General features: G+C 47.1%; 1 protein-coding gene across 2 annotated transcripts in view; it reads right to left on the bottom strand.

Moving 5' to 3' along the window:
- Nucleotides 1-15,327, bottom strand: part of stk40 (serine/threonine kinase 40) — a 112,373-nt gene that overhangs the window by 44,455 nt on the left and 52,591 nt on the right. For both annotated transcript variants that reach the window (XM_072501929.1, XM_072501934.1), the window contains exons 2-4: nucleotides 5,006-5,132; nucleotides 3,484-3,569; nucleotides 1,254-1,394 (exon numbers count right to left, since the gene is read on the bottom strand). In XM_072501929.1, coding sequence (XP_072358030.1) covers nucleotides 1,254-1,394; nucleotides 3,484-3,569; nucleotides 5,006-5,132 — 354 coding nt within the window. The remainder of the gene's footprint in view (nucleotides 1-1,253; nucleotides 1,395-3,483; nucleotides 3,570-5,005; nucleotides 5,133-15,327) is intronic.

Below are 15,327 nucleotides of genomic sequence, written 5' to 3'. Positions count from 1 at the left end.
AGAACATCTTCTGAGGCAGCATGTACACTGCAGACATTGGAGCAGAACTCTGGTTTTAGAACATCTTGGTAACATTTGTGAACACATAATAGTATTATAGTTGAAAACTTATTGCAAACACCAGAATTTACTTAAATTCTCCAGAATATATCAAATTTGCTAAATGCTATTAATGTTACACCTTGGCAATAAATCCCACTTTAAAATACCCATTTTCCTCCCACACATCTGAGACGCACTGGTTCCCTCAGCTTATGAACTGCAGAGAGTCTATGCTTCTACAATTTCCACACTGTTAACCCATCCTCAGAATAGTCCTTTGAGAATTCGATGCCCTTCCAAACAATGGTATTTGACTTCTTGAATAGCATGCACTATTGTCAAATTAAAATGTAAATGTTCACAGTAATTCGCATGCGCAGGACAACTAGTTGGAAAAATAAAAATGAAAAACCATAAATCAATCATAACTAACTTCAGATCCTCAAAGTGCATAAATTGAACCCTTACTGCACTGGTTTAAAATACCTTTGCTTTGTCGTTAAAGGAATATATTTTTTTAAAACGCTGAACTTTTCAATGTAGCCTCATTTCGTGAACTATCTTGTATCGGCTCATGCTTATGAGAGTGTTTCCAAGTGTCAAACAGAAACCAGGGCAGGAGAAGAAAATTCATTTTAACTGTTCGGAGGCCCTCTTCTAATGGCCAGTGAGCAATCAGGTGAACAATTGCCTGTCCCCAAGTGGGAAGAAACCTCGTTAGTGCCCGTTATTTCAGGACTAACCCAGATGAAGGGTCTAAACAAATATTGCCCTCTTGACAAATTCAGTTCTGCCTAAATATTTGACAGCGATTGAGAGTTTTTGAAATAATTAGAATCACAGAACCTCTACTACAGTGCAGAAGGAGGTCCGTCGAGTCTACACCGACCTTCCGAAAGAACACCCGACTCCCACCCTATTCCCGCAACTCCATCTAACATTTGGATACTAAGGGAGACTTTAGCACAGCCAATCCACTTAACCTGCACATCTCTGGACTGTGGGAGGAAGCCGGAGCACCCAGAAGAAACCCACTCAGACACTGGGGAAGAAAATGCAAACTCCACACAGACTGTCACCCAAGCTAACCACTGCTGCCCCAATGGGAGAAATAATTTGCAGGAAAAAAAGATGACACTATCAAGGGAAGAATGCTTTTCACTAACAAGCAGGACAGTAAGAGTAAATGTGCATTGTGCATTAATAGTTACCTGAAAGAGACCGTGGTGATGTACCACTCCATCTTGATTGGGAAGCAAGGACAGAAGTGAGTATTCTGTATGCAAAAGCATCTTTCCTTGTCTTTCTTCCTGAGTTTCCATTTTCTCACCTCTATCTTCAAGCGTGAGAATCTAAAAAAGGCGGGGGGGGGGGCAAGAGTCATAATTCAATTATTTATAGCAGTACTTCTGTTCAGTTTACTGTCTGTTTTCTAGTCTAATGCAACTGACACACTGAACTAACATACAAAGCAAGTTACTCATTGATTCTTAGTAAAGCCACGGTCAACAAATGTTCTCCCAGATATGCATCAAATCACAAACTCACCACAGGACATAGCCAATCCCAGTTCTGCACTCAAGCTACTTGCTCTGACCCCATTTTTAATCTCTCCCCCCCCCCCCCCCCCCCCCCCAACCACCCCCAAGAGACCCTCTCTCAAACAACTAATAAACCCTGTGTGTAAACTAAATTCTGATCTCATCTTTACATGCTTCCAATCCCAAATTTATGCCTGCTTACAGATTCAGTGACCAGTGGAATAATTTGATTCTTTCTGGTGAATATTCCTAGTTTTTCCACTGTTAAAGACAGTGAAAAGTGCATCTTTTCAATAATTTTGCATATCATGCAGATTTTACACGTTTATATTTCATTCCCTTTTAAAATAAAATCCAGAATCTTATATGCCGTCCCCCCACCTACAACCATGCTCTTAGTGCTGTCCATTTGCACTTTCAGATCTGTCACCATGTTTGACAATTTTTGTCACATTTTCTTAAATGTTAGAGCAAGCCACCAGGCAAACAGTTGTCTTTTTAACTCTTTCATGGGATGTGGGCATCACTGAAAGGTCAGCATTTATTGCCCATCCGCAACTGCCCTTCATTGGAGTGGCTTCCTAGGCCATTTCAGAGGTTAGTTTGGAGTCAACCAAAGTGCTGTGGGTCACTTGTAGACCAGACTGGGCAAGGGTGGCAGAATTCCAGATGGATTTTCCGACAAATCAACAACGGTCCCATATACTGAGACTTGCTTCTAATTCCAGATTTTTTTAAAATTGCATTTAAATCCCACCAACTGCCAGGGTGGGATTTGAACTCATGACCCAGGGCATCAGCCACAAGTCCACCATCTCCTTCACAGTTGCAGAAAGGACAGAAATTAGAAAGGGCACAGCCTAATTACTATCACAGTACTGGGGAGAAGACATAGGAACCCAAATAATTGTATGTTTTGTAATGTATCATGGTAACACAGGTTTCCCCAAGAGACTCTGCGTTTATTCATTCTAAAGCAAAACTAATGTCAACAGCCTTTCAGACCATGAAGGCCTGGACCGTACAGCAAAGAAACTCCAAAGCATCTTCCACTTAATGATTTGGGGCAAGGACAAAGAAGTGAGAAAAGTAATAGTCGAGCAGTAACTGGATACAACAGTAATATTCACAAATGAATAGGACACCTTCTGGTACATGGTGATAAATAAATACCATGCGGTTAAAGTGTGAACTCCAATCACCACCTCTTGGGTAGGGATCCTAACAGCAGTGTAGCTGTTAACAAAAGGAGACCAAAATGGCCTTGAACTCCAGCTTCACCCAGCTCTTTTTTTATATATACACAAGTTTAATATTTCCCTTTTTAATTAAAAAATATGAGAAATGTTCATGCAATGAAGTTAAACTCCCTGTGGCCTATTTTCAATTGTATATGACATGTCTTCAGGACAAGAAATGATCCAACATGTATGAATAGTTTCTACAAAACTTTGTATTTTTCTTTCAATGTGACTACTTTGTAATATTCAAAAATAGGTGATTAGCATCTTTGTTTACACAAAATCCAATCTAGTTGTTGTTCACACTGGTAACCACTATATACTTTTCTTGTAAAAAAAACAATTCATCACTTTGAAATTGCCCCCACAAATACCAACACCAGCAACAAACTTGTAATCACTCGGGCTTTGCCTTTAAAATGGACTCTTTGGATACATTTGAAAATGGAGAACCTTTAATTGAGTTGTTCGGTCTCGAGTTCAGTTGGATGTAGGTTGAAAATTTTCATATGCCAACCACTATGTTGCACTGATATCCTCGTGAGAATGGTACTTTGGACTCTTCATGGTGGCAAAGTTTAGATTTGAACATAGAAGCATTTACGGTCTTCCACAAGACAAGACATTAAAGTAAATGTTGGGAGGCTTTCTTCACTCACTTTTAATTGATAGAAGTCATCTGTTCCATCTTTTCTTGCCAAACACTGAACAATACTCTGTACAGGCGAATTTCCCAAACGAGGACCTAACCAAGAGAAATAAAACTGTTTTAAAAATTATAACGCACACCCCAGAGATTCCTTTCAATTTAGTGGAAGCCTATGACTAACTCACAATTACATAAAAAGACTTCCCCAATGTGAAGGACTTCTTACTCATTTTAAAAATCAAGGTTATTTGGTGTAATAAGTGCTGCTGGGAACAGCTCAGAGAATGACTAATCTGTTTTTGAGTCACTAAAAAGCCATTTCATTTCATAAAAACACGCAGCTGACAAGTCCTGCTGGAGGATAAAGCCCATTTTCCAAACCCTTTTCAAACACAGCAAAGCTAGTATATTGTTCATTTCAAACATTGTTTGATATTAAACAGAGTGCTCAAGCAATTATTTAATTAAATTTGCTTTTCTCCTCCATTGCTCAAGGCACCTATGGATTTGCATGCACTGGTCCTGCACCTGAATTTTGTACGAGGCTCAGTGCTGGCATGCTGCTCAACTGCACATGACATCCAATCTTAAGCGTGCCATCAATCAACACTTTCAGCAGAGTTTACAAGACCCCAGTTGCAATCTCTGCTGGCGTATGGTCCTGCAAACACTGCATCAGAATGTCACTTCATCTGAATGTCCACTTCTCACGAGTCTGGACATTGTATTGGCAGAGTATTAGCAGGGTAGGGCAGCACGGTAGCACAGTTGCTTCACAGCTCCAGGGTCCAAGGTTCAATTCCCGCCTTGGGTCACTTGTCTGCGCGGATTTCCTCCGGGTGCTCCGGTTTCCTCCCACAGTCCAAAGATGTGCAGGTTAAGTGGGTTTGGCCATGCTAAATTGTCTAAGTGTCCAAAAGGTTAGGTGGGGTTACTGGGTTGCAGGGATAAGGTGGAGGTGTAGGTTTAGGTAGGGTGCTCTTTCCAAAGGGCCAATGCAGACTCAATGGGCCGAAAGGCCTCCTTCGGCACTGTAAATTCTATTAGAACACAGCTGAGTGCATGGTCATCTGAGTTTTCAGCAGGGTTGCTCTAATGTTGAGGAGCCGAATCTCTGGTCAGCTTTTTCATTAAGTCCGTACACTGAGCCTATTTTGTTAATTAGCTCCATTGATGTTTAGTTGGTCTTCCAGCCACAGAAACCGGAAGGTCCCAGGTTTGATTCCCAGTGTGCCAAGTTGATCTTAAACAAGTACTTTTAATAGCCTCATTCTCGAAGGGAGTGAAGGGAGTCGAATAACCTAGGGTCCTGCTCTTGATCACAATCAAGTACATGAAATTGTCCATGTCAAGTGAAGAGATTGGGCTGGAATAATCTGATTGGGCTGGAATAATCTGTTAGCAGTCACCATTTTGACTTGTGCATGAGAAAGCAGCAAACAGCACGGCGTAAAGAGAGCCTCTGAAACTGAAACCAATGTTGGGGGGTGGGGGAAAAATTTGAGTTTATTCACGTAGATTGACAAACTCACCCAAGATGAATGGCCCAGCCCTTTTGCTGTTGCTTCCGGAGATCCCTGCACTAAGAGCCTTGGATCGAGCTGAGGATTCACCAGCTCCTCTGTCAGCTGCTCTCCTCTTCATCCTGCAGTCTCCACTCTAGAGAAAATAAAACATTTTAAAGCATCTGATTCGCCTGCGGTTGAGTCAACTGACCTGTATTTTAAAAAGGACCCGGACTAGCCAGTTCATCAAGTCACAAGTTAAACACCTACTTTCAGCACACAAATTAATGCCCACTACAAGGGACTCAATTAACTTGGCAACTCAGAGAAGCAGAGGCACTGACGCTGCGGAGAAGCAGTACAGTTGGTATGATGCAATCAGCAATTCCCAGACATGAAAAGGAACAGTGAGTAATCATCACAGAATCTCCTCAGTATCAGTGGGCAGGGCTTTGTGGAATTCATGAAAAAGCCTGCGCCATGAAGTGTCATTACAAATTAAATTGCAAGGGAAGCCTGGCTTTCAGCAAAACATTTACCCTTCAAAGAAGCCATTAAACAGGTTCCCAGTGAAACTGTTCAGCCCTGTGTTTTTTTTTTATTCTCCAGATTCTTGCTGTCTTCTGCCTATCACAATTCTTCCCCACACCGCTGCCTCGCTGTTTCCTTTCAACGTGATATTTTAATGCTTTTTTCTTGGCTTTTTAGTGCCGAAGTAAATTGTTACTCCACGCAAAATCAAACTTCTGCAAACCCCCAGCCCCCCACCCCCACCATGACTCAAAATCTAACATGTTGACAGCAGTAAAATGATTTCTGATCAGATCAAACTGGTCAAATGAACAATTACATGTGGTTTACTTTCCTACTTGGTTAAAGTTAGTTATCAAGACTTATTTTTTGTTCAAGTTAAATAGAAACAGGGCGATGCCTATTTGGAAATCTCAAGATGAACTAAAACAGATTTAGCCGTTCTAAAGCGCCATTTTACTGCAGTCAAGTTTCAGACAGCTAGGTTTTCATTGATTTAACTTCAATTCATTGATAGCAGCCACAATTGCCCTTAATGTTGGGTGGGGTAACTGGGTTATGGGGATAGGGTGGAGGTGTTGACCTTGGGTAGGGTGCTCTTTCCAAGAGCTGGTGCAGACTCGATGGGCCGAATGGCCTCCTTCTGCACTGTAAATTCTATGACTTAAAAGCTACAATACAGCACAATTTGCATGAAAACAGGATATGACTGATTGAGAGAAACTGACTTTCAACAACAGTCTGAACCTTTCACTCAGCTGGCTCAGTCTCTGGATCATGCTGCAATCCAGCCTCTGAAATATCACTGCTTGAATTGTGAACCCTGGAGAGGGAGCAGGGGTCTTTGAGCAATAAAAGTGTAACTACAGTAATTAATACACACGTTCCTTTGTCCCAGTTTTCAAGAATACATTTTCTAGTTCTTTGGCTGCCTCCAGAGTATGGGTTATCACAATTGCTTCACAGCTCCAAGGTCCCAGGTTCGATTCCCGGCTTGGGACACTATCTGTGCGGAGTCTGCACGTTCTCCTCGTATGCGTGTGTTTCCTCCGGTTTCCTCTCAGTCCAAAGATGTGCACGTTAGGTGGATTGACTATGCTAAATTGCCCTTAGTGTCCAGAAGTGCCCAGTGTGTTGGGTGGGATTACTGGGTGTGGGCTTGGGGAGGGTGCTCTTGGCAAGGGTTGGTGCAGACTTGATGGGCCGAATGGCCTCCTTCTGCACAGAGAGGGCCAGAGGGGGGGGCCAGAGGGGGGGGGGCAGAGGGGGGGGGGGGGGCCAGAGGGGGGGGGGGCCAGAGGGGGGGGGGGGCCAGAGGGGGGGGGGGGCCAGAGGGGGGGGGGGGCGCCAGAGGGGGGGGGGGGCGCCAGAGGGGGGGGGGGCGCCAGAGGGGGGGGGGGGCGCCAGAGGGGGGGGGGGCGCCAGAGGGGGGGGGGGGCCAGAGGGGGGGGGGGCCAGAGGGGGGGGGGGCCAGAGGGGGGGGGGGGCCAGAGGGGGGGGGGGCCAGAGGGGGGGGGGGCCAGAGGGGGGGGGGCCAGAGGGGGGGGGGCCAGAGGGGGGGGGGCCAGAGGGGGGGGGGGCCAGAGGGGGGGGGGGCCAGAGGGGGGGGGGCCAGAGGGGGGGGGGCCAGAGGGGGGGGGGGCCAGAGGGGGGGGGGGCCAGAGGGGGGGGGGCCAGAGGGGGGGGGGCCAGAGGGGGGGGGGCCAGAGGGGGGGGGGCCAGAGGGGGGGGGGGGCCAGAGGGGGGGGGGGGCCAGAGGGGGGGGGGGGCCAGAGGGGGGGGGGGGCGCCAGAGGGGGGGGGGGGCGCCAGAGGGGGGGGGGGCGCCAGAGGGGGGGGGGGCGCCAGAGGGGGGGGGGCCAGAGGGGGGGGGCCAGAGGGGGGGGCCCAGAGGGGGGGGGCCAGAGGGGGGGGGCCAGAGGGGGGGGGCCAGAGGGGGGGGGGCCAGAGGGGGGGGCCAGAGGGGGGGGGCCAGAGGGGGGGGGGCCGAGCGGGCCAGAGGGGGGGGCCGAGCGGGCCAGAGGGGGGGGCCGAGCGGGCCAGAGGGGGGGGCCGAGCGGGCCAGAGGGGGGGGCCGAGCGGGCCAGAGGGGGGGGCCGAGCGGGCCAGAGGGGGGGGCCGAGCGGGCCAGAGGGGGGGGCCGAGCGGGCCAGAGGGGGGGGCCGAGCGGGCCAGAGGGGGGGGCCGAGCGGGCCAGAGGGGGGGGCCGAGCGGGCCAGAGGGGGGGGCCGAGCGGGCCAGAGGGGGGGGCCGAGCGGGCCAGAGGGGGGGGCCGAGCGGGCCAGAGGGGGGGGGCCGAGCGGGCCAGAGGGGGGGGCCGAGCGGGCCAGAGGGGGGGGCCGAGCGGGCCAGAGGGGGGGGGCCGAGCGGGCCAGAGGGGGGGGCCGAGCGGGCCAGAGGGGGGGGCCGAGCGGGCCAGAGGGGGGGGCCGAGCGGGCCAGAGGGGGGGGGCCGAGCGGGCCAGAGGGGGGGGCCGAGCGGGCCAGAGGGGGGGGGCCGAGCGGGCCAGAGGGGGGGGCCGAGCGGGCCAGAGGGGGGGGCCGAGCGGGCCAGAGGGGGGGGGCCGAGCGGGCCAGAGGGGGGGGCCGAGCGGGCCAGAGGGGGGGGCCGAGCGGGCCAGAGGGGGGGGCCGAGCGGGCCAGAGGGGGGGGCCGAGCGGGCCAGAGGGGGGGGCCGAGCGGGCCAGAGGGGGGGGCCGAGCGGGCCAGAGGGGGGGGCCGAGCGGGCCAGAGGGGGGGGGCCGAGCGGGCCAGAGGGGGGGGGCCGAGCGGGCCAGAGGGGGGGGCCGAGCGGGCCAGAGGGGGGGGCCGAGCGGGCCAGAGGGGGGGGCCGAGCGGGCCAGAGGGGGGGGCCGAGCGGGCCAGAGGGGGGGGCCGAGCGGGCCAGAGGGGGGGGCCGAGCGGGCCAGAGGGGGGGGCCGAGCGGGCCAGAGGGGGGGGCCGAGCGGGCCAGAGGGGGGGGGCCGAGCGGGCCAGAGGGGGGGGCCGAGCGGGCCAGAGGGGGGGGCCGAGCGGGCCAGAGGGGGGGGCCGAGCGGGCCAGAGGGGGGCGAGCGGGCCAGAGGGGAGCGAGCGGGCCAGAGGGCGAGGGCCAGAGGGCGAGCGCGAGAGGACGAGCGCGAGAGGACGAGCGCAAGAGAGGTCCCAGGTTCAAATTCCACCACTGTGGGTGGTGAATCTGAATTCAATAAAAATCTGGAATTAAAAGTCTAGTGATTGGATTTGTTTATTGTCACGTGTACTGAGGTACAGGAGAAAGTATTTTTCTGCGAGCAGCTCAACAGATCATTAAGTACATGAAAATAAAGAGAAATAAAAGAAAATACATAATAGGGCAACACAAGGTACACTATGTAACTACATAACACCAGCATCAGGTGAAGCATACAAGGCGATGACCATGAAACCATTGTCGATTGTCATAAAAACCCATGTGGTTCATTAATAATGTCCTTTAGGGAAGGAAATGTGACATCCTGACCTGGTCGGGCCTATGTGATACCACACCCACAGCAATGTGGCTGACTAACTGTCACTCAAGGACAATTAGGGATGGGCAATAAATGCTGGCACAGCCTGCGATGCCAACATCCCACGAACGAATAAAAAACATTTTTGGAACTCTTTCTGCTATTTTGCTTCTGGAGTGTTTAATAAGTAATATTTGTTTCATTTTGAGAAGTTCAAAGGAGGGAGAAGAATCATACAAAATGCCTTTGTGTACATGTCAAGGCTCTATAAAAAAAATGACATGAACATTTATACATTTTACACTTACAATCCTTAGACCAATAGAAACTATGTTCACATTGCAGCACAGCTCATCAAAAAGCCAATTTCAATAAATATAGAGTTCCTATATTTTAAGTTTTCAATATTTCAAGGCAATGCTTTTTCATTGCAGACCAGCTGTTGGCTCTAGTTTTGGGTCTTGCTGTCTCGTGTCTGAGACTTCAATTCAAGCTCACATATACTGCAGTACAAATTTCACTTTGATTTCTCCATTCAGGTGCTTTGGGCAACCAGATAATTTCATGCATCAATTGGCCATTTATTTCTTAAGGGCAACAGTGACTAGACTCATTTAAATTTCCCAAGAAATCGCAGAAAGCTTCTCAAAAATGAGCTGAATGTTCCCACATAATCATGCCACCTAGTTTCAAAATAAGTGATGCATCAATATGCCAACCAACAGAATGTTTTGAGGCATAAGAAGGACTGTCATGCCCTGCTGCGAAAAGCTGCACAGTTTTGGTGTTAGGCCAGAGGCCTGAAATTTGAAATTCTGTTTCTCTCCAGATGCTGCTTGACCTGCTAGTATTTCCAGCACTTTTGCTTTTTATTATGCATGGACCAACAGGGGGCAGAACCAACTAAGGAGAGGTAAGCAAATGCCTGGCTTTGTTAAAATAGTTCAAGGATGGGAGAGATATGAAGAAGCAAAGGGGTTTATGGGAAGGAGTTCAAGAGAATAGGGGCAAGGCAGCAGAAGAGGTTTGTGAGTGTTGGAGTCCAAGGACTAGAAAGTGGGTGATGTTACAAATTTGCTGCACTGATAGCAGAATGGGAATGATGAACACGATTATAGTACGGATCAGGATAAATGCGTTTGATTATTCAATACCTTGGAAGTTCTGGACGAACGGGGAAATCAGAGTAGGCAAGAACAATGATGCAGAAGTAAAGTTGCTCCAGATTCCAATGTATAATTTCTAGTTTCAACCCAGTAGAGCAGCATGATGAATTCCACCATGCATTGCTTAAAAGCCAGCTGGACACCAGAACCCATCATGTAAAAGCTTCATGTGATAAATCTAGCCCTACCAACTCACCATTTTTTGTTAAATGAATGTAAACCACCTGACTGCAGCAAGTGTAATTCAAGCTTGAAATACTGAGCACCATTTGCAGCCGCTTCTATTCAAAGGACGAGGCAACATACTTCCATTTTCATGCTTGATTTTCCCCATCAATACTCCTACCCCTCAGGCAAGTGGGTCAATAACTTGAGGTCACAGATTCAAGATTACTGGCAAAAGATCTAGAGAGGAGGTGGTGAGAGGAAGCTTTCACTCAGCTGCTGAGATCTGGAACATTACTTGAAAAGGTAGTGGAACCAAATACCACAAGGAATTTTAAAAAGGGAATTGGACAGATACTCGATGAAAAACTAGAGTTCTAGACAAATAGATGATGTGAGACTAAACACAGCTGCTCTTACAAAAAATGGTCTCCTTCTGTGCTGAGCGGTCTCTGATTCTGCAGAACCTTGCGTAGTATCTTACTCTAAATAGGAATGGTAATGAATATTAGTCACTAATGCCAAGGTAACCAAGTACTAGCCTACAAGGAGGAGGAATGAAATCTGAACTAGCCAGGGTATCCAGCACATTCACAACAGTCAATTATTTAAAAAAATACACGTAAGGGAATCTGAGCTCCACACAGCTGTCTACAAGAGAGAATATGGAAAGAGTAAAAATAAAATTTTCTAATGAGGGCTGACAGTAAAAGAGCTTAAATCAACTGGTTGAAGCAGCTATTGAAAAGAATCAAAGAAAGACTTGAAGACAAAAAAATTATTCAATGAAGCTACAAAATGGAAATAAATGGGCAGAGGTCTGCCAACATACAAAGGGTTAAAAAAATGTTATAAACATTGAATGGGGCGCTTTCCCCAAGGCCACGACAAATCCCCCGTTAAATATTTATTCAATTTTCCATTGAAAGTTATTGAAACTGCATCCACCATGTAATTCAGACCGTACCGGCCAGATCACAATACTTGTGCAAAATAAACGCTTTCTGCACATAGTGGGTTCTTTTGCCAGTTACCTCTGCATCTTCTGTTAATCCACCCGACAGAGCGAACAGTTTCTCCTGATCTACTCTATGAAAATCCTTCAATTTCCCCTTCATGGGCAGGGCAGCACAATGGCAGGGATTAGCACTGATGCCTCACAACACCAAGGCCCAGGTTCAATCCTGGATCACTATCCTTGTGCAGTTTGCACATTCTCCCTGTCTCTTCGTGGGTCTCACCCCCACAACCCAAAGATGTGCAAGATAGATGGATTGGCCATGCTAAATTTCCCCTTAATTGGATACTTATATTTAAATAAAAATTTCCCTTCATATTTTCTGCTTTTAAGGTGAACAACCCCAGTTTTTCAATCTTTTCCACAAAACTGAAGTCTTTCAATCCTGGTATTGCTCTGGTGTGGTTGCTGCAGACCCTTCAACAGAATGTTTTTTTTTATGGGCAGCAGTGGATATCACTGCTGCCTCAGTGCCAGGGGCCTGGGTTCAATTCGGTCTTGGGCAACTCAAGTTTGCAAGTTCTCCCAGTGCCTGCACGAGTTTCCTCCAGGTGCTCTGGCTTCCTCCACAGTCCAAAGATGTGCAAGCAGCTTAGGTGGATTGGCCATGCTAAATTGCCCCTTAGTGTCCAGGGAAGTGTAGGTTAGGTTAAGGGGTTATTGGGGAGAGGCAAGGAAGCGGGTTTGAGGGGACTGTTCTTTCAGAGGGTCAGTGCAGATAGGCCGAATGGCCTTCTTCTGCACTGTAAGGATTCTATGATTCTAACTCAGCTGACAGGAAGTTGGCACCAGAATATTCTGTACAACTAATGGCACAAAATTAGGGGTCAGAAGACAAGGTCTCCAGCACAGAACCGACAGACAGAAGCACCAATTGGATATCTGAAGCCAGTGACTGTTGGTCTCACCAAATTACTTTGCAAGCGCACAATTTTCCATTAGTTAAAAGTGAGTAAAAAATGCAAACTTGCACTGGAGTTTAACTGTTGGATTGCACAGTTACACATGAAGTTGATTAATGCAATTTGGTCTGGAACAGCTCAAAAAGGGACAAACTTTAGAATTCTTCACAGTACCCTGCAACACTGCAAAGACCAAAACAGAAGTTCCTCACTTACACTTGGGACTAGGCTGGGAAGAGGAAAATGTTGAAGCATTTCACCCAAAATGCTAATGTACCTTTTCAGATGCTGAGTGATGCACTGCATATTTCCAGCATTTCTTGTCGATGATAACATATGCATGAAGTTTATCTTAACTCAACTGTTCTTTATTTTGTTGAATATGTTTCTGTCTGTTATATTAACGGAGTCCCAAAAGTAAAAATCCTAGTTCAAGTGTTAACTGAACAAGAATTTTTTTTTTTAATCTATGCAGAAGGCGTTGATTTTTTCTGCAGTTTTTAAAATTCAATTTGAAGCCAAAGGCAGAATGGGACAGATTGGAGAAGAGCAAGTCATTACAGTCAAATTTGGCTACATGTCGTTCCCAAGGGCAGCACGAGTGTTTCGATCGCTTCTATGCATTTGCTTCAACCACAATAAATGGAACTGTTTAATCCTTTTAGAGGATTAAAATTCCTGCGGTTAATGCTCCAAACAACTTTTAATGAGTAATGGTGCAAAGTCATTCCTAGGCAATGGTGATGAGTATTTTTGTAAAAATAGCCAGCATTTATTTCAGAGGCTGGATTACAGCGACATGAACTCATTTCCAAAGCACACTGAAATTCTTTATATTAAAAAAAAAAAATCAAATAATTTGATCTTTCAGACATGCTAATGACAAGGAGATGAGAACACAAGTTTCCAGTACACCCAACTGAGGTTTTCAACACTCAATTTAACAATGCTTTTTAGCCTTAATCAGTATTTATAACTATGGAAATGCGCCATCTGGGTTTGAGGCCTGAATATTTAATCCAGTTCAATTTACAGCTGTGTTACGGCCAGCTTCACGAGTGTCAACTGTCCAACTGAGCATTCATTACGCACAGTTCCAGACCGAAAGCATCATTATCCATCATATAGCACAAATCTAAATTCTTCCCACAATATTTCTCCTGCTCCCAAATTATGCATGCACCATGCAAAACTTCAGAATTCCCACTGCTGTCTTGATCAATGTCAGTCACCATAAAACGAACAGGGAAAGGGACCTATAATCTTCAACAGCCATCTGGCTCAGTGCATATGGGAGCACCCAAATGCGTTCTTTTTCTGGGTGACCAAATTATTAGAAAATGGAACAATTGGGACAACAGCGCCTATACTTCCTGAGGAAACTCAGCATGTCCACACTGACTCTTACAAACTTTTACAGATGCTCCATAGAAAGCATCCTATCGGGCTGCATCACAGCCTGGCATGGTAACTGCTCGGCCGAAGACCGCAAGAAACTTCAGAGAGTCGTGAACACAGCCCAGTGCATCACACAAACCTGCCTCCCATCCATTGACTCCATCTATACCTCCCGCTGCCTGGGGAAAGTGGGCAACATAATCAAAGACCCCTCCCACCCAGCTTACTCTTCCAACTTCTTCCATCAGGCAGGAAATACAAAAGTCTGAGAACACACAAACAGATTCAAAAATAGCGTTTTCCCTGTTGTTACCAGACTCCTAAATGACCCTCTTATGGACTGACCTGATTAATACTACACTCCTATATGCTTCACCCAATGTCGGTGTCTATCTATTTACATTGTGTACCTGGTGTTGCCCTATTATGTGTTTTCTTTTCATGTACTAAATGATGTGTTTGAGCTGCTCACAGAAAAATGCTTTTCACTGTATCTCGGTACATGTGACAATAAACAAATCCACTCCACGGGCATCTTCACACACGGTTCAGGCATACCTGGATATACGTATCTGCACCACTCATGGCTCCTGTCAATTAGGCTTGATCAGAAGGCACCAGAAAGGGAAATACCCAAATACCCTGCAGGAAAACTGCCATTCCTGCCAAATTTGGCCCGTGACTGCAGTGCCATGCTCGGTGCTGTTAATACCCGTTAAGTAATAAGCTGCTTTGTTGCATAAACAAATCGTTACAGGTACTCAACCAAACCCCTTCTCAGCACAAGTGCAGTCATGCCAGAGCTCCCTACATCACACAATTTTTAAAAACGAGTTGATGAGTATATTATGTCTATTTGTTGACTGGATCAACCCATTATCCTCACAGGAATGACTGCACAATCATACTTAACCACAGAATCATCAAAAGATTAGAAATAATTGGCAGTCTGGCTGGGAGCAGTCGCCATTTATTTCCGAAGAGATCATTCACACTTTCACAATGAGTTGAACAGTTGTGAATTACTAGAGCCAAAATCAAGGCTCCCAAAGAATGCAGCCACAACTCATTCAAAGCTGTATGATGTGTCAACTCCAACTCAAATGCCAGTGCATGTTGCAACCTTTTGAAACCATACTTCAATCAGCATGAGCCCTAAATAATCACTTGTCAAATGTTAAGGGTAACAGTCTGCCAAACTTAGTGTGGCACAGTGGTTAGCACTGCAGCCTCACAGTACCAGGGACTGGCCCAGATTCAATTCTGGCCATGCAGTTTTCATGTACTCCTGGTGTCTGTGGGGCTTTCCTCCAGGTGCCTCCCACAGTCCAAAGATCTGCTGGTTAGGTGGATTGACCATAATCAATGCTTGGGGATACAGGGATCAGGCATGAGAGTGGGCCACAGTAGAATGCTCTTTCAGAGGGTTGGTGCCGATTCGATGGGGCTGTCAGGATTAATGAAACTTAAAATGCTAGGTTTAAAATTGAAAGGACAAGAAATCTTAGGCACATTGAAAAGCACAAATTCAATATACTGCCATGCAATCGCAATTCAGATTATTCTAAAATTAACAAATGCTTGAACTCCAGAGGAATTTGTTTTGAGAGAACTTGTTACACAGGGCAGACTTCCGTGGTCCCAATTCTTAACAAGTGGTCAGGACCAGCTCTATTATTTAGTTAATAGGTTCAGACTGGAG

Source organism: Scyliorhinus torazame, chromosome 1 (assembly GCF_047496885.1).
Source record: "Scyliorhinus torazame isolate Kashiwa2021f chromosome 1, sScyTor2.1, whole genome shotgun sequence".
Taxonomy (NCBI): Eukaryota; Metazoa; Chordata; class Chondrichthyes; order Carcharhiniformes; family Scyliorhinidae; genus Scyliorhinus; species Scyliorhinus torazame.
This window is presented reverse-complemented; position numbering and strand designations above follow the sequence as displayed.